At 35.2% G+C, this 19,952-nt stretch overlaps 1 protein-coding gene across 1 annotated transcript in view; it reads left to right on the top strand.

Moving 5' to 3' along the window:
* Positions 1-19,952, top strand: part of DHX36 (DEAH-box helicase 36) — a 41,169-nt gene that overhangs the window by 13,520 nt on the left and 7,697 nt on the right. The window contains exons 9-19 of the mRNA XM_006202827.3: positions 906-987; positions 4,775-4,915; positions 5,184-5,286; positions 5,814-5,901; positions 8,724-8,779; positions 10,282-10,346; positions 11,219-11,362; positions 13,452-13,569; positions 14,583-14,681; positions 19,070-19,243; positions 19,393-19,479. Coding sequence (XP_006202889.1) covers positions 906-987; positions 4,775-4,915; positions 5,184-5,286; positions 5,814-5,901; positions 8,724-8,779; positions 10,282-10,346; positions 11,219-11,362; positions 13,452-13,569; positions 14,583-14,681; positions 19,070-19,243; positions 19,393-19,479 — 1,157 coding nt within the window. The remainder of the gene's footprint in view (positions 1-905; positions 988-4,774; positions 4,916-5,183; positions 5,287-5,813; positions 5,902-8,723; positions 8,780-10,281; positions 10,347-11,218; positions 11,363-13,451; positions 13,570-14,582; positions 14,682-19,069; positions 19,244-19,392; positions 19,480-19,952) is intronic.

Below are 19,952 nucleotides of genomic sequence, written 5' to 3'. Positions count from 1 at the left end.
CATACATAACACAGGATCAAGAGGATTTGAAACTAGTTTTGATTAGCTTCATAGTACATTCTTTTAAAATTATGCCTCACTGTCTCTCCTGCTAATAATTGTTGAGGAAAGGTGGTGAAACAGGAGGGAGTTAAAATGGAATAGAACTTTGTTTAATGTGCTTATTGTATTCAGCCCAGTTGACCCTCAAAAGGCTTATGCGATTAGTTGAGCGTATTATGTCTTGGCTTTGTCTTTGTCTCTGTCCTTTTTGATGAGAAATCCAGAGCTAACACTGAGTAAACTTAGGCAAGTCAGAGGCACAGTTGTGGTGCCACCTCCAAAGTATGTGATGCCATACTTTGATCTCTGCTGCGTTGTTGGCGATTGTTTACAGTGTGTACAGTTTATTTGGTACAAAACACATAGCATTTAAATAATAGTACTAAGAAACTTTTTTTTTTACTATGATTACTAGTGATTCTAAAATAATAAGCAACAATTTAATACTTGGTTAGGTCTCTAATTCTTTTCTTTCCTTAACTCTGGGTACCATGGGGTAAATTTCACTAAAACTTAGGTTCTGATGGCACCATCTTGGCCAACTTAAAATGTTCTATTCTTTGGTATCCTGGGTTAGTTTACTTTGTAGAACTGTGAGATGTGCATACAAGTTTGGTAGCAGTAAACTGATACTGAGTAAAGGTTAGACTGCTGCTTTTTATTCAGATAGATAGTGGAAATACAAAGTAGAGCTATAAAAGTTTTAGTGCCATTTTCTGAAGTTAAGAAAAGTAATGGAAAAAAAAAAAGAAAAAGAAAAGTAATGGAGTCATTGTCTTATTTAAAGTCTTGGGTTTTTTGTTTTTGGGTGGGGTTTTTTTTGAATATTTGAGTCTAGATTTATGTTTTATCTACCACAATAGGAAACTGTCCAATGATACACATACCTGGTTTTACCTTTCCGGTTGTGGAGTATCTTTTGGAAGATATAATTGAGAAAATAAGGTAAGTAAATATTAAGAACTAAAAGAGGTTAAAATGTACTAATATGTCACCATTCCTCTGTCAAACTTTAGTCTCAGAAACCACTTCTTCTAAAACATTGTTTTTCTTTAAATCAGGGATTCCCAAACTTGGTTGCGCATTAAAATCACCTGGAGTCTTTTAAGATCCAGATGCCACGTTCAGACTTGATACCTTAATTACCTTACAAAGTCTAGGCTGGTGGCCAGGCATCAGTGTTGTTAACTGATCCCTGGGCAGGAAAGTTTGGGGATCTCTGTCTTCAGTGCTGAACCTCTCTTCTGGTTTCCTACCTGGTTTTCATTCTCTTACTGGCTTTCATTCCCCACCCTTTAAGTATGGTTTTCCCTTAAAGTTCTCATTAGACTTTTTAAGCCTTTTACGATTTCACTGTGCAATCCTATTTCCATGACCATAGTTCCATGTTTTCACAGCTTTCAGAACTGAGGCTCTTCCTGAACTCTAAGCTTGCTACCTAACTCTGTACTCAACAGCATTCCAGTACCACAGATTCCTTGAACCTCACATGTTTCAAACAAATATCATGATCTTATATTTAAATCTCATCATGCTTCCACCAAAAAAAGTAAAACAATGTGTGTTGCTTAGTATGTCCTGTAATGGTTACTGCTGTTATCCTCCACCCGGCTGGCTGAGCAGTCGATCAGAAGAGCTGGTATTTATCAAGCAGTTATGTACCAGGGTCTGTTAACTGCTTTACATGCTTAGTAAGCAAGCTACTCTAAGTCATTCCTTATCCCATCTCACTTTCCCTCACAAAAACCCTGAGAGTTTTCTTCTGAAGCATTCTCATTTTCAATTCTTCTGCTTAAGGACCTTTTTTTTAATTTAATCTCTCCTGTGTTGATATAATAGTCCCTCTTGGCACTGTGGTCTTCATTCTCACAACTGCTGCCATCTGTTTTCCCCAAACATCGGGTCATGTGAGCTTTCTCCCTCAGGCCGAGCCCCTTGAGATTTCTCCTTGAAAACTAGCCTGTCATGGCCTGGAACAGAGCACCTCAGCTGTATGCCCAAGTTATTGATCCCCTCAGCACTGGCCATTAGCTGCTAGCAGGCTTCTCGAGAGGCTGTACAAAATTATGTCTGTATTCCTTGACAAGGAGGGGCTGGGAAAGTACAGACTCATAGAATCCGGTTCCAGCTCCTTAGCCAGTCACCCCCAGTCTCTTTACCAGCTGGCCCCACCTGCTTTTTCTAGGCTTATGCATCCCATCGTCTGTCCCTCCTAAATACACTATTCCTCCTGTGCCAGCTTGTGCCCTTTCTTTCATGACTTTATGCTTTGTTGCATGCTGTTTCCTCCTTTTAGAGTTATATTTGCCACCTTCTCCATCTCCTTTCACCTAGAAACTATGAGTGGTGTAAGAACAAATCCTAGCTTCACTGTCCATTAAGCTTCCTCTGATACCTCTCACAGAGTGAGGTACTTTCTCAACAATATTTCCAGAGTACTTACCATATCTATTATAACACTTACTTTATTGCCATGTAACGTATCTCTTTATATTTGCCTCTTGCACTAGATTTCAAATTTTCAAGGTCAAGGATTTTATCCTGTTCATCTTTGTAACTAGTCCATTAGTCCATAGCACAGTGCCTGACCTATAGTAAACATCTGAGTAACTGTATCTACAAATGTAGAAAGAAACATTTGTGCTGATATTTTTCAAGACTCCACAGCTTACTTGTTAAAGGAGAAAACCAGGGAGTGTTAGTGGGAAGGTGAGAACAAAGATCTGGCTGCATATTTTATGTGGAGAAAAGTCAGCTGAATTTTGAGTGGACATTTATTTAACAGATATTTTTTGAACTTATGGCTTGCACTGTGCAGTAAGATGTGAGGGTAAAACAAGGGAAAGATTCCCTCACCCTCAGAGCTTATATCTAGATAGGGAGACATACAAGCTTTAACTCTAAGGTGTGACTGGCCAGTTCTGGGAATTGAAGAGTATATTGAGGAATAAATTTATAAAGCAGAGATAGACTGGACAAGTCAGGAAAGCCATGAAATTCAGAGTAGTAAAGAGGGAAGTGTGTATGTTAAGGTGGAATATATAATAGTGAAAGAGTGTATGTTGGTCTTCTGTGCTCTGGTTTTATCATCAGTGCTCATAAATTTGTATGCTCTCCCTTCTCAGCTCCACTTTTACTGTGTGTCCCACTTCCTACCAAAGCACATTTACCAATTATTCTCTAAAATAGGCAACAGCTTGCAATAATGAAAGCAAAGTTTTAGGGATCAGTAATCTAAAATTACATAAAGATGAATTGCTTTCTTAAGCTCTCTAGAAGGCAGGGAATGTACAAGGCATTGTAGTTAAAAGGGGGGGGGCGTCTCTTGAAGCAAAGGGATGGTATCTATGCACTTGTCAGCTCTAAAAGGGGAATTGAAGGAGGGTGGTCGTTGAAAAAAAGGTTTTAGCAGAGGTCCTCAGCTATTTTCTTCCCAGAAGAAGAGCTGCACTACAGGGAAGTAAGGAAGAAAGTAGGGTGAGATGTTATGGAGGGTTGTGATTGGGTATTTGGAGGGGGGTGGTTAAAGGTGACCTCTATTTTTGGAATTGCTGGGAAGGGAACCAGCTGTGGGTCCATCCTGCTGACTAGACCAATCTCTGTCTCAGGTTGCCCTACCTCACGTTGGTGCCTCTATATGTATCGAAGACTTAGGGGAATCCTGGGTCACAGGTACTGAATAGGGAAGGGGATTGATGAACACTTTGGGGGTGTCTGCTATGTTTCAGACACTGTGCTGTATTACTTTTTAAAAATTCTCATGCCAGTACTGGTTTAAGAGTATTAATCTCTCAAATAAGAAACTAAAGGCCAGAGGTTTATACCTTGCCCAAGGTCACAAAGCTAGTCAGTGGCAGAGCGAGAACATCAGAACCGTTCTGTCTGACTCACAAAACCCATGCTCCACACCCCCTATTCCATCTAGATGCTGTCCTGTAGGTGACCTCTGAGGGGCTTTGGGGTTAAAGTGTAGACTCATTTTTCTTTGTCTCCACCCACATGCCTCTCAGAACCCACTTATGGTAGGTGGCATTCTTGGGCAGATGCCCTCTATTGTTAGCAGGCACTGCAGCATGGTGGAGTCATAGCATAGCACTGGACTGGCATGTAAGAGATTTGAATGCTGATTCTGATTCTGCCATTAGCTGTGTCTGTGGGACTGAGCAGAATTAAATAGTTCTCTAGTATAGGTCTGTAGGTCTATAGCTACACTGAATCTCCTGGGGCACTAATTGAAATTCCTGGATTAGAGACCCCAGCCAGACCTACTGAATCCAAATTACGAGGTATAGGACTTAGGAAGCTGTATTTAACAAACTTCTCAGGGAATTCTTGTGTGTACTCAGGTTTGGAAATCTCCTTTATTCAAAATTTGAGTCCTTCTAGGCAATCATTATTTGGGACTTATATTAATGTTAACTTGATTTGTAAGTTAAAATCAAAAAGCAAATATAAACTTAGAGATGAAACCTCAGTTATTTTTAAAATTTTGATTGCTAAAGATGATCAAAAGGTTTATATACTTTGATAGAGAAGAATGATTCTTATCTAAAATGTCATTTCATATGTTAATTAATACTTACAGATATATTGATATTTAACTAGTGTTCATTAGGAAGTGTAGTGAATATGTTCTTTAAATTTGTTTTTAAATCCTAAATGTAAAAAATCAAAATTATTAGCTAAAACCAAAGTGTTTCAAAAAAACTACTTAAGAATGTTTTTATTTTAGGTATGTTCCAGAACAAAAAGAACACAGATCCCAGTTTAAAAGGGGTTTCATGCAAGGACATGTAAATAGACAAGACAAAGAAGAAAAAGAAGCAATCTATAAAGAACGCTGGCCAGGTTATGTGAGAGAACTGCGGAAAAGGTAAGTCTATTTTGTTTGAAAGTGAGAGACTGAAACAAAAGGCATGATTGTCTTGACTTTGAACATATTTGAGGATAGCATTGCAAGTCTTCATTCCAGCTGAATACTATGCTGATTTGACTTGTAAACTCTATTATAATCCCAATCATTCTTTCCTGTCTATTGATTACGTTTTCCATTTGCAGGTTGAGTTAATTTAAGATTTTCTAGCAAATTAAACTTCAGGGAGCTATCAAGTATTTCATGATTTTCTATTTGACTTTGATAGGTATTCTGCAAGCACTGTAGATGTTATGGAAATGATGGATGATGATAAAGTTGATCTGAATTTGATTGCTGCCCTTATTCGATATATTGTTTTGCAAGAAGAGGTTAGTTTTGTTTTTCTTCAAGGGACGTAATTTCAATTTTATTTTCATATTAAGGCCATGAAAAAAGAAAAATAATTTTCTTAAGTGCTTTTTAAAAATAGCCTATGGATGAAATGGTTTTTGTCACCTGAAAAAGGAATTTCAAACTACCGAAAAATTTAGACATTTGACCTATTTGAAGGAAAGACTAAACAAATTAAATGTCTGGATTGTAAATCCTGTTTATAAAAAGTGATCCTAAAATAAATTCTTCTAATAAATTCTAATAGCTTCACTTTTTTGAAACTCTTTGGTTTTAGTTAATGTCTGTGACTTTTTAGATTTAGGATTTTAAAAAGAAATTCTAAAGAATATCTTCTCTATCTTTCTAATGAATGCTAGTTAATATCAGTTCTTTGGTTATAGTTAGTAACTAAGATCATCCTGACCTAGTATAATTTTAATGAAGATATGAATGTGCACAGAATTGTACTCTTGGTGTATTTTGTCATGTGATCCTTTGTAATGGTTATTTCCCCTCCATATAGGATGGTGCAATACTGGTCTTTCTACCAGGCTGGGACAATATCAGCACTTTACATGATCTCTTGATGTCACAAGTGATGTTTAAATCAGGTATTAGAGAAATGTATTCTGTTGCAATTCCAGGGGTGGTACTTGAATCATATGTAGTTTATTTTCTTTCACTTGAGCTTGGTGAGCTTAGCCCAGGTTGGATTTTTTACAAAAGTTGGAGCTTTTTTTTTCCTCCCCTAAAATTCTAAGTCAGAGGTGAAGATTGTAGGTATGTAGGTGAAGCTCTTTATATTTGGTATTATGGTGAAACTGTTTTCCCTGTCTTCCTAAATTTGCCTAATAAAATTGAGCCCTTAAATTTAGTTTGGATATTGGCATTTGAGGTTTTTGTTTTTTCACTCGCAACTGCATTTAGTTGGGCAGAAAAAAAGTTTGAATTTAATCCCTTAGCCTGGTATTCTTCAAGTCTGACTGTACAACAGAGTCACCCATGGCACTTGTTTAAAATTCAGATACCCAGATTTCGTCCTAACCCCAAATATTAGAATGTGACCTGAATATCTGAAATTTTAAAAAATTCCTCAGGTGATTTTTTTAACAGCATGTTTTGAGAGATAAAACTTACGTCTTAGAGAAATGCATTGGGATGTTTTTTGCCTATGAAACTCAGTTAAAGCGTTTTCAGAAGTCATTACTAAAATGACTTTACAGTAAAACACAAAGCATTCTATTTAGTATTTTATGGTTCTGAATATGCTTTCTAACCATACTCTGTTTAAGGGCTTTTTATACATTTTACTTTTACAAAACACTAAAAAATATTTAGATCTAATTTTATTGGCTAAAATATTTTTTCTTGTTTGTCAAATCCCATTGTGGTAATGCCCTACAAGGATTAAATAATTAAAATTATTTTCTATTCTCTAGGTGGAAAAATATTTTTACCTTATTACCATGACTTATTTGTAAAGAAATGCTACTTTCTCTTTTCCCTGTCGGTGATAACCATTCTCTATAGAAAAAGTGTAGTCATGATTCTATTATACAACTGAATTATTTTTGTAAACAACTGGAATATTTCTTTGTCTAACCTTCCAACTCTAGCTGCTTCTTCCCCTGTGATAAACACTATTGTATAATCTACTTCTAGTTTTAAAAAAATATGAGTGTGTATATATTTTCTGAGAAAAGAGCAGTGGAGATCATTTTTGGGAGAGTGGGGAAAGGGTATGATGTTATAGATTACTGTAATTGATTTCCTTAACTTTCTGATTTAAATTAAATGTTCTCAAGGAGCGAAGTAGTAATTTATACTTCCACCACAACTTATTTTCTTTTAAAAGAAACTTTTAAAAATTTAATAGGAATGTTTTTTCTCAAATAAGTTATATTTTTAAAATTTGGCCTTGATAATCATTTATATTATGCTAGCCATATAGAAGTGAGGGAAATAGGCCAAACTCTGTACTGACTGAAAAGTATATCTTGAAACCATTGAATGCTTATCAACTTTCTTAATTTCTTCTCATAAAAATGTATACTTTGTTCCCATTGACTACTTTGGTTGTGCAGTATCAGCAATATAAATTATTTTTATCCCAATTATATTGTCTTCAACAAAATTTCTTTTACTTTCAAAGTAAATTGCAGCTGTCACATGTTATCTTAAATGTATGAGCATGTGTCTCTAAAAGGAAAGACAATTTTCTATATAACCACAATGCCATTGTCTTACCTGGTCTTCAGTATCATCTGGTTATCCAGTCTAAAATCAAATTTTCCCATTTTCCCCCAAAGCGTCTTTTATATCTAGATTGTTGAAACTATAGAAAAAATCAAACTGGTAAATCTTTTACTCTAGTTCGGGAACATCACTCCCATCGTCCCCTCACTTCGCCTGTGGTAATGACTTGTGGAAAAGACTAGGTGCAACTTTCTGGATTTGTCTGAATCTATTTCATTTGATCCTCTTGCCTGTATTTTGTATAAACTGGAAATTATATCTAAAGCCTTGATTCAGTTCGACTTAAGTATTTTTAGTTGATGTATTTCATATTGTGTCACAGAGATGAGTAATTCAGAGCATTCTTTTTTTTTTTTTTTTTTTCAGCAATACCAGTTACTTGATGGCTTTATACTACTTTTTAAGTTCAGGAGGGTTGGTCATAGAGAGTCTTCTTTAGGGAGCATCTTATCTCCTTTGAATAACAGTAGTTCTTATCTGGGGAAATACAGCTGTCTTGGGTCATTCAGACATTCTTGTTAGAGGTTTAAATCAGGCTGCATTTTTTGTAACTGTGAAATTTACCCTTGCTTCCTTAACACTCTCCCTCCTTCCCATCACTAAACTTGGTTGGCTAATAATCATGGATAGTCTTGAGCTACTTCATTTTGAAACTTAAAACATACATTTTTTAATGTTTTTAACAGAATTATGTTTTAAAATGTGGGTCACTTTTGGAATGTATTACATTTAACCAGCACCATTTCATTATTTTTAAGTAGGACATCAAAATTTAATAAGTAATTTTCTTTTAAAATGTAAACATTCTTTGTATGATTATAGACTTTGGGTAATCCTATTTTAAACATACTCATTCTTATTAAGCACAATCCATTGGTCTTTAATTAGTGGTGGGAATGGAGTTAGTGATGTTTTTCTAGTATAATTTGAGGAGAGTGCTTCCAACTTTTAAGCATTCTTTAAGAATTTGGAGAATATGAAATAAATTGACAGAAAAAAATGTTGACGTGAACTTGTTGGAGCATTCAGAAAACAATATAAAGAATAGAGTTGGTCTGATTATAAGGAATATAAATTAAGAGTTATGTGGTTTAGTATATGAATTCATTGTTCCATATATGTCTGATGGAGCTTTTCTGCAACTATTTATCTTAAAATTTAATTTTCTGATTTTCAGATAGATTCCTTATTATACCTTTACATTCACTGATGCCTACAGTTAACCAGACACAGGTATGTTGTTAAATTTATTTGTTTTTAAAATTGAGGCAAGCTTTAAGGACTGCTTATTGTGTTTTATTTTCTTCTACTTCTTAAGGCACATTTTCAAATAGTAATCCATAGAACAGTACTTCTTTGAGAAGGTTTTTAAATGAGTCTCCAGGGGATGATTGCACCAAAACTTGAATAAGAGAGGGTAGTCCACAAATCAAATTAGTTTTGTCAACATTAGGGAAATGTTTAAAGATTGGATTCACCAATAACTTGTTTGGGTTTCCTGAATAAAAGAAAAAGGTATGTGAGTACCAATAAAAATAACTCAACCTAGATACTAATAATCTATGACATGCTACAGCTTGATGTTTGAAATTTTGATGTGACAATTTATATACTTGGAGGTATTTTAGTATGTTTGAGATTTCAGTACTGCGTTATGATTTTAGATGTTTTGGCTCTGTCCGATTCAGGGATTTCTCTGGTTAGAATGAATACTGCATTCTCAAAGGCAGGATAATTTTCTAGACTGCATTGTTTGCAGCTCCTAGTAGAATGAGATGGATCAGAAAATGTACCTCTGTTTCCTTCTAGTTTTTCCACTCTTTCTATAAGAAAATATCAAGACATTTATTATTGAGACTTTTAATATAACCATTTTGCTGGAACCTTAGTCCTGAGTAAGGCTCAGCCAGCTGGATTAGATACAGAGTGTACACTTGAGGGAAGAAGAGGAAAGAGTGAACTCTTGATTCCAAAGACTGGACGAAAGAGTATCTAATGTGGAGGTTCTTCCATCTCTGACCCCTAACCGGAAATTATGTGTTCCTTTGCTAGATAATATGTGAAAAGACTGACAACATCTCCTCTATTGATTACCGTTTTTATAACTGAGGGGATAAGTTTATGCATTTTATTATTATTTTTGCTTTACAACCAAGTAGTGCTTGGCTACCTGTCTTCATTCTGCTTGAATGGCTTTGCCAACATGATGTTTATAGGATTCACCATTTGAAAAGGATTTCTTAAAAAAATCCAGTCTAATCTTAAAAGCCAGTATACAGTGGCACAGCCAGCTGAATCCATTATGAGGAGGTGGGCATCTGTCTGGTTGGTTGGTGTCTTCACCTATACAGTGTTGGGTAATTCATAATTCTTGTCCTTAAACTAAACTTTCGTCCCTCTCCCTTAGAAGTTGGCTGTACAATAAGATGTTTATACTCTCCAGCTTTTGTTTAAAAACATTCTATAAATTTAAATTACCACATTTCATCTGAAATCTTGTTTGTGGTGAGGTTAACATATGTGGGAAATTTAGTTTGGTTTACCAAAAGGGAGTTTTGTGATATTGAAAATGAAATATACCATTTAAATATATATATGAATATTAAGAGGCATATGTCAATGAATGAACATAAAATGCTAAAAAATAAATAGTATCGAAGTAATTCCTCTAATTGCAAGAATGATCAATCAGAAATTAGTTCACTTTGGGGATTTTGATGTGTTTATTCCTACAGGTTTTTAAAAGAACCCCTCCTGGTGTTCGGAAAATAGTCATTGCTACCAATATTGCAGAGACCAGGTAAAAATTGTTTTAATTACCAACTACTAAGGATTACATTAGTTTTGAGCCCCATAAATTGTTAACATACCTTAATCTTTTTTTCTACAAAATATTTTGTAACTTCTTAAAAACAAAGCTATTTTAATTTAGTTGGGGTAGTAAATAATAGGTTTTGGGTTTGGGTTTTTTTTATTTAACCTTATATTAATATTTTAGCCTCTTCAGAAACAATCTTTTAAGTGGTTTTTTTCAAAGCTTTCCTAAAGAATCAATGGACCTGAGGTCAATTTTATTTTTGGTTTTTTTTTTTTTAAGATTTAAAAAAAAAATTACTTACTTTGTTTTAACAGAGGTACTGGGGATTGAACCCAGGACCGTGTGCATGTTAGGCATGCAGTCTGAGCTATTTCCCTTCCCACCAGTTTTGTTCTTTTGTCTTTTACTGGTTAGGGGTGGAATCATTTGGTAATTTAAAAATTAGTTATATATAGCCTATAAAATGTATTTCCTTGGAGATACTTGTATACCAGTATAGTCACTGCAATAGATTGTTCTGTGGAAGCTGACATTGAACCATGGCATCCTAGCCCACAAAGTTCGGTTCAAAAGTCATCAGGCTATCTGTGAAGTTTGGCTGTGGGCAAATAAGAATTCAGCACATGATCTGCAGGATTGGCACTATTTGCTGCCACTTTAGTTTCTGATGCTGCCTGTGATTAGGGGCTTGATTCTCATAATGTTGGTAAATGTGGGAAAAGTGATGAAAATCTTGAACTACTAAAATCAACGTGACCCAGTAAAAAATGTTCTAAAATCCCTGTCCGTAGACCTGTTATAAGTTAATAGCTTTTGATGTGTTTTAATATTTCATGTATCTTTTTTCTGAACAGCATTACCATAGATGATGTAGTTTATGTGATAGACGGAGGAAAAATCAAGGAGACACACTTTGACACACAGAACAACATCAGTACAATGTCTGCTGAGTGGGTTAGTAAAGCTAATGCCAAGCAAAGGAAAGGTCGAGCTGGAAGGTAAGGTCTGAAGCGTTTAGAACACATAAAAATTTAGAACAGCAAAATGTGTCATTGGCATTTCAAAATATTTATTAGGAGAGTTACCTTTCATATTTTAAAAAGTTTGTTGTAGGACATTTTTAAATGGGAAAGTTGTTTTGATTATAGTTTCTTTGGAAAAATAGCTGCCAGGTTTACTATTTTATGATTTTTCTACCTGTACTTCCTCAGTACAGTTAATTAAAATTAATATTCTGTGTTCTTTATCTTCATTAGCTCTGTTATAATTTTCTTTTTTAAAACCATATATTAGTAATAATGATGATAACTACTAATATTTTAATGTCTGGTCACCTCCAAAACACTTCATATACATTAACTTGCTTAATCCTCACCATAGTGCTGCTGTGAGGCAGGTTATTATCTCCATTTCAAGAATAAAGAAATTAAAAGTGATCTGTCCAGAGTCACACAGCTGTATAAGCAGCAGAGACAGGATTTGAATCCAGGAAGTCTGGCTCCACGATCTGGGCTCCTGATCACTATACTTTACAGCTGTGCTGGTTTTTTGGTATCAGTTACCAATGAAAACACAAGGAAAGTACCTTTTTTCACACTGATGTGGTTGATGGCATAAAAAAATAAAAATATCTTTGTCTTAGTGGTAAGAAAAATTATCTGCCTTTAATACAAGTAATTGCGCTTACTCATTTTGTGTATACTTTGCAGTATTTTTACACCCTTACTCATATGAGTAGTCCAGTCATCTAGTGTTGTAGAAGAGAGTTTATATTTTGCCTCAAAGATAGAACAGAAAGATTCCCGTTAATCTTCAGGTACTGACTTAGGTAAGCAGAGGTGAAAGAAAGTTTTATAGACCGTTTTATCAACCCTTGGTTGTAAGCTTGTGCTCTATCTGTAAAGCTCTGACTCACTCGCTATAATCCTTGCAGATTATCCCAGTATAACTTGATTTTTGGGTAGTTTGTTAGATTATTTAGTTAGTGCTGTTGAGCCCAAGTTGTGGCTTAGTCCAAGACATGTACCTTCTAATCAGTTATCGGGATAACTTGACTGGGGACCCAGCAAGACTGAGGTTTTCCCACACAGACCTATCACCACTGGATACTGATTCAAAAAGTATTCACTGTGGTAAATGATTTGGCACACTTTTATATATGAATAGTAAACATGCTACGACTTAGGTTTGATCCTGAAACAATCATGGAAATAAAGTAAATGTAATGAAATACTACATTTGATCTAATTGCTTTACTCGCACCATCCTAATGGGAAAATTGACTGTGGAATTAGTGTTTCAATTCAAGTGGAAAACAGTCCCTTTAGGCTCCATAGATACAAGTTTCTTTAGCGAAGCCTAATTAGATTGATAATTATTTTGAAGACCAGAGCAGAATATACCACCCTCTTTATTTAGTTTCTTCAGGTATGTTTTGTAATAGATAATGGGCCTTTGTAGACTCATGACAGAAATAGCTAAGACTTCTAGAATTTATTTTTGCTCCTATAGGAAAAGGGCCTCTTCCTTCTGCTATAATAGCAGAAGCCCATAGAAATACTTATTCTGCTTGAAAATGCATGAAATGCTTCACCTCTTCACTTCTGTCCATAACATTGTCCAGTGAATAGTATTCAGATCACTAGATGCAAACAGTAAAAAAAAAAAAACTTTCCAGCATTTCTCTGAGAACTCAATAAGTAGCACATACCTAAAAGCTTTTTAAGTAACATAGATTAATGGCAGGATTTGTTACTTAAAATGCTCACGAGGCACAGAGAGTAACCTAAGTTTACTGCTGTTAAGTGAGCATGGCAGTCTGGAATCTGTAAAACAGAAATAGGGAACCAAGTTATTGGTAGGTGGAAGCAATCTTGCATTTTTAAAACTAAGACTTAGTAGGTTTAAGGTTATTCAAAACAGATGGGGAGAAGGAATATATCATTAATAAAGATAAAGTAATAATTAAGTAAATTAGTTATGATGTGTCTTGTAAGAAATAGATATTGGCTACTTTCACTACCTGCTCTTTTCTCTGGAGTTCTTAAAAAGTCGCTGATAATACTGCATCCCCCCTTCTGTTTTAAGAGTTCAACCTGGTCATTGCTATCATCTGTATAATGGTCTTAGAGCCAGCCTTCTAGATGACTATCAGCTGCCGGAAATTTTGAGAACACCTTTGGAAGAACTTTGTTTACAAATAAAGGTAAATTAGGTGGGAGAGTTAAATAGGAATAGGGTTCTAATTTTCAACACTTTTATTGAAGAAAGTAGTATATTAATCTTCTGGAAAGAATTTTTACCATGCATTTGTTTTTTGTGTGTCTGTCTGTATAGTTGACCCTTGAGCAACATTGGTCCTAGTAAGGGCACTGCCCCCCCGCCCTCCCTCCACAGTGGAAAATCCCCTTACTGCCTTCTCTGCCTCAGAAAACAAAAAGAATTGTTAAATGATTCACCCAAGGGGAGGTACTTGGAACAGTTAAGATAGAATCAGGACTCAGACCCTAGTTCTTTTAATTCTACAGGTTGTGATGTCTAATCAAATAGAAACTTTTCCCCACAAAGACCTGTAAAATGAAAATCAAGTACTATATCTATCGAAAAATATCCACATACTAGTGGACTCACACTGTTCAACCCTGTTCAGGGGTCAATTGTGAACTGTTTTTAAGCTTCCTTCAGATGTTTACTAAACAGTTTTTAGTCACATGTACTGCTTTGGAGCCGGACGCCCATGTCTGAATCCCAGCTCCTCCAGTGGTAAGCTAGGTCTGTTACATTGGGCAAGTTATTTAAATTGACCTCATAAAATTCTTATAACAGTTCCTGGCACATAGTAAGAATTCAGTCAATGTTAGCTATGGTTATTACATCTTAAGATGTTATCTCATATTCTAAACTACTTACCATTTTTTGGGCATCTTTTGTTTTTTGCTATAATTAACCTTACCTTGAAGATAATTGTTAGTCAACTTGTTTGTTGAGATTTTAACTGTCACCTTCTCTTCTCATTAATAGAGTTGGTGGGTGTTAGAAGGTAGTATATTGGCTTGTAAACATGTTTTTATAGAATCGTAAATTTAATTTTAACTTACTGTGTAAAATAGCTAACTTGAAAATCATGTATAGGTTTGATGCTTTATTTGAGTGAGTGACACAGGCAGGACCAAACAGTTATGTCAGTATATGTGTGTAATTATATTTTTTTCCCCTCAGATTTTAAGGCTTGGTGGGATTGCTTACTTTCTGAGTAGGCTAATGGATCCACCATCAGACGAAGCAGTGTCACTCTCCATAAATCATCTGATGGAACTGGTAAATTTGATTTTTTTTCTTTTATTCTAACTTAGATTTAGAGGGTTAAGAGTATGTAAGCCAGCTAGATGTAAAATTTACTTTCATTACTGCAAGGTGGACCAGTGAGTACGCAATGACAAATTTGATTAACTGTTCGCCTGTTCAGCTCAGAGTATGAATAAAAAAGTGGAAAGTTATAAAATGGTACCTTTGTGATATTTATCATACTGGGCTCTTGCCATACAGTTGGTTTTCCTTGTAGGCCTGATTTAAAATTGTATAAAATTTTGAAATCTTTTAATTACTGGTCATCTTCATTTGTATTCTTGAAATGAATTTAGTTGGTTTATTTCACTCTTTCTGATTACCATGTTTTTAGAGCTTTTGTCAAATCCAAGTAGCTTAATGACAGTATGGACGTCATATAAAGGCAACATTTATTTTTGAAAGAATATTAGTAGATGGCTTTTCTCTAAAATATCATTTCCCCATGCATGTTATTTTTTTCTTACAGCTTTTTTTCCTTAGTTCCTTTTATGAAGTCAGTGTTTTGAGAAACTAGTTTCAGTGTCTTAGTCAAGTGACCGTTTAGTTGGTAGCCATCCCCGCAAAAGACCATGTTGAGAAGAGGCACAGGACTGGCTGTGAGTTGGTACCCAGAGTGGAGAGGAATACAGGTTAGAGCTGTGCTGTCCAGTATAGTAGCCACCAGCCACATGTGACTATTTAAATTTAAATTTTTAATTAAATTGCAAATTCAGTTATTTCAGTCATACTCGAACATTTTAGATGCTTAATAGGCACATGTGGCTAGTGGCTATCCATGTGGACAGTGCAGGAATAGACTTTCTGTCAACACTACAGGTTCTGTTGATGAGTGCTGGGTTAGAGGATGTCACAGACGTATTTTATATATTAGTTTTATTTGAGCCATCCACGTAGATAATTTTGAGAATTTGGCCAATGAAAAAGCATTGTAACATATCTTACCATCTTTGTTAGAAATTGGAATAGATTTAGAGACGTTACTGGAATTTTAGGGAGTAGTGTGGTTTTACTACTGACCTCTTTTCGCCTCCAGACTTTTATCTAATAGACTATAATGGTAGAAAGCTAGGTGGTGATCAGAAAATCAACTCATTATTTGTGGTAGACAGATGACCAGAGGACAGCTGGACCCTGAAGCCTGAGTTGGATGACTTTTCTCCCAGCTGAATTTAAGAGCCAGTCTTGGGGGCAGGGTGTAGCTCCAGTGGTAGAATGCATGCTCAGTACTCACAAGGTCCTGGGTTCAATCCCCAGTGCATCCTCCAAGAATAAATAAATAAATGTAATCCCCCCCCCCAAAAAAAACCAAATACAATAAATAAGTGAAAAAAAAAAAAAAAGAGCCAGTCTTCACTTAGCCATTTCCAGGCAACAAAACTGAAAAGACCCAGCAAGTCAACAGTAGGCGCTGAAGCCCATGTTTTTGAAACACTTTTTATTGTGAAATACAGCATTGCCCATCCAAGATAAAAGAGCAGAACAAAAATGTCCAGCTTAATGATTTATCGCAAAGTGAGCGCCACGTTATTTTCATTCTTGTCAAGAAGAAAGATCATTTCCAGTATCATAAAGGCCCACTTCCTACCCTCTTCCAGTCACTCCAGTGTTACTCAGTCCCCAAAATAATCCCTATCATGACTTGTCTTGCTTGTTTTTCTTGATGGTTTTGCCATACCAGTATATATCTATGAAGAGCTAAGTTTAATTTGGCCTATTGTGAACTTTACATGAACTCATGTAGAATGTGGTGGGGGTTTTTTGGTTTTTGTCTTTTTGATTTTTGGTAGGTTTTTTTGGAGGAACGGGGTTCTGGGTTCTTTGAACATTGTGAGATTCATGTGCATTATTGCTTTTAGCTATAGTTCATTTGTTTTCATTTCTTTACTGTATTTTGTTAGATGACTACTGAAAGGCATTTTGGTTCTTTCCAAGTTGAGGCTATTATATGCAGTGCTGGTGTGAATGTTCTTCAGTATTCAGTATTTCTCCAAAGTCGTCAAAACTACTTACACTCCTACCAGTGCTAGTGGGTAGGTAAGAGTTCTCATTGCTCTGCAGTGTGAGCAACTCTTAGTAGTCTTTTATTCTAAGCATGCTGGTAGGTGTGTAGTAGTTTTGTGGTGTAAATTTGTATTATCATGACTACTAATGGATTTGTAGGTTAACTTTTCATGTTTGTTGCCCATTTGTATAGTCTCATTTATAAATTATGGATGCCTGTTTTCCCCTTACGTTGTAGGAGATCATTATGTATTTTTGTGTACTCTTGATCTGAGCCTTTTGTTAACTGTGTGTTGCACATGTGTACATTTTTTTACCTTTTCACTTTTTAAAAGTTTTGACAAATCCTTATAATTTTAATGTAGTCAAATGTATCAGACAATTTTATTGTTACTGCTTTTTGTCCTTTAGTAAGTAACAGTTGTCTGCCCTGGAGTCATGAAGATATATTGTTTTAACTTTATTGTTTTCTTTTTTATACTTATATATATAATCCATCTGCATCTTAATTTGTGTGTGTGTGTGTGTGTGTGTAGGTGAGGTAGAAAACAGTTTTGAGATCTGTAATCAGTTGACTGAAACCATTTATAGGAAAGTTCTTCCTTTCTCTTTGTTCCACAGCCACTGCCGTAGATCAAGTGTCTGTGGATGTCTGTGTCTGTTAGTAGGTTCTGCTGTGTTCTCTTGGTGTGTATTTCTGTCCTGAGCTGGTGCCACACTGCCTTAATTACAGGACTGAGTCTTACCAAACAAGAACATGATCTCTCCCATTGATTTAATCTCTCTTGATGTTTCAGTGTTTTCTGTGTGGGGTTTTATAAAACTTTTTGAAAGATTTATTTCTTGGTTATGGTATTTTTGGATTCTATTCTAATTAAAAAATTTTTCATTTTCTTGTGAGTCTTGATATACAGAAATGAAGTTGGTTTTGAATGCTGTCCTTTTATTCATCAAGGCTGTGAAACTCACTTATTCTGAGAACTATATTTAGACTTCTCTTTCTTCATACACAATCACATCTATAAATAATTGCAATTTTATTTATTCCTTTCCAACTATCGTCCAGGATCCCCAGTACAGTGTTGAGCAGAAGTGATATAACAGTGTGTATTCTTGTGTTCTTATTCTCATCGAGAAGGCTATCAATAGTTAACTAAGCATTTTTTGAAGGATTTTTGTAGAAACTGTCATATTAAGGAAATTTCTTAGTTTACTAAGGGATTTTTTTATTATGCATGAATAATTGATTTTATCAAATACCTTCTCTGCTGCCAATGAGAGTATGTGATTATGCTGTTTTTCATGTTTAATTTATAATGTATTGAACTACATTGATTTTTCAAATGTTAAGCCAACTTTCATTCCTGAAACTAACTTGCTGGGAGTCAATTTGCCATTACTTTGTTTTGGGTTTCTCATGTGTAAAATGATTCAGTTTTCCTTTCTCCAAATGTCTCTGTCAGGTAAGTACCAGGATTATGCTGGGCTCAGAAAAGAACTTTCTTCTTTTTCTGTTCTCTGAAAGAGGTTTTGCAAAGTTGGAGTTATTACCTTCATAAACATTTAGAAGTCTGTGTCTGATGGAATATATATGTTATATTTTTTATTATTTTGTTGTTCAAATCTTGTTATTTTGAATGTGTACTGGACATTGTATTTACAAAGGTCTTTGTAGATAAAAAGCCTGGGACTTGGGGTGATGATAACGTCCTCCAGAGAGGATCTATGTTGCTGCTATGGGGAAAAGAAGCCCCAACGTTGGGCTCACCTCCCTGGACTTCTGTCTCTCCCCACATCCTAGACTTGTAGTTCTTAACAATTCTTTTGTAACTCCTCAGTGTCTTCAAGAAGCAGCTTTTCTAGCTGTGCTCAGTGGGATGACTGGATCAAATTACCAGGGTCATCAGAGCAGATGTCACCCCATTGGGGGGGTTGTGGTTCTAGCTACATCTTTCGTCTCTTACCCTCCTGTCCCATGTCTCCTAAAGTACTAGAATTGAGGGCTCTGCATTGTGAGTTTCCTGTGTATAATGGTGTCTCATTTTTTGTTTTATTTTTCCCACAACTCTTGTACTTGGTGATTTTCTTTACCTGATTGAAATCTTGATAATGTGTTGGTCTCTCATTTCTCTCCTAGCATTTACAGTAAAGCTGAGTTGTGGATTAATTTTGTTATTGTTTAAATAAGTTTCTAACCTTTGCTGACCTCCAGACTTACGTTTTGATGAAGAAAATCAAAGCTAAACAATATTAGGGCATTTGGACTTAAGAGAGTGAGGAGTGTCCTGTTTTTTATAAACAAACTAAAATGTGATGGCTTACAATGTCTGTTTTAAGTATAAACTCTTACTTTACAGAATGCTCTGGATAAACAGGAAGAATTGACACCTCTTGGAGTCCACTTAGCACGATTACCAGTTGAGCCACACATTGGGAAAATGATTCTTTTCGGAGCTCTGTTCTGTTGCTTAGACCCGGTACTCACCATTGCTGCTAGTCTCAGCTTCAAAGATCCTTTTGTGATTCCATTGGTAAGAAGGATACCCGTAAAAGGCTAAGATATTTTTAGATATGCAGGATAGTTGTTTGCTTGGATACATTTTTCATTAGCTTTTTATTAGAATGCAATTGTCTGTTATATACCATAAGAGCAATTTAAGCTGCCTTCATTTGTTTTAAGGGAAAAGAAAAAGTTGCAGATGCAAGAAGAAAGGAATTGGCAAAGGATACTAAAAGTGACCACCTGACAGTCGTGAATGCATTTGAGGTAAAAGGAATATATTTCACTTTTTAAAACTAGTTTAATCATCAGAAATAAACTGTCAAATGAGAATGTTTAAAATTAGGTGCACATTTGAAAAAAATTGCACATCATTTTTTAATTTTGTGATAGCTTATTACATTTACCCTTTTGGAAAAAATTATATTTGTGTTTTGATAACAATAGAACAAGTGAACAACTTGGTTTAAAATTTTATTTGCTATTATTCATTTGTGTCTGTCTTATTGGCATTCATGACAGAAGATCCCTTTCTGTTCATCAATAAACTATACCTGTATTTGGATTTAATGTTTTCATAGAGTATCACACTCATGTACACTGTGCAGGATAGAGAGACATTTTCTCTTAAAGTCAGGCTTATTGAAAGTAAACATTGATCATCTTTGCAACATTTAAATGTAATTTGGTGTATAGGGACGGTATCTTTTTACTGTAGTTCTAAGCTCAGTTTTTTACTA

Source organism: Vicugna pacos, chromosome 1, assembly GCF_048564905.1.
Source record: "Vicugna pacos chromosome 1, VicPac4, whole genome shotgun sequence".
Classification (NCBI taxonomy): Eukaryota; Metazoa; Chordata; class Mammalia; order Artiodactyla; family Camelidae; genus Vicugna; species Vicugna pacos.
The sequence above is the reverse complement of the archived record's forward strand: the minus strand, read 5'-3'. Positions and strand labels throughout refer to the sequence as shown.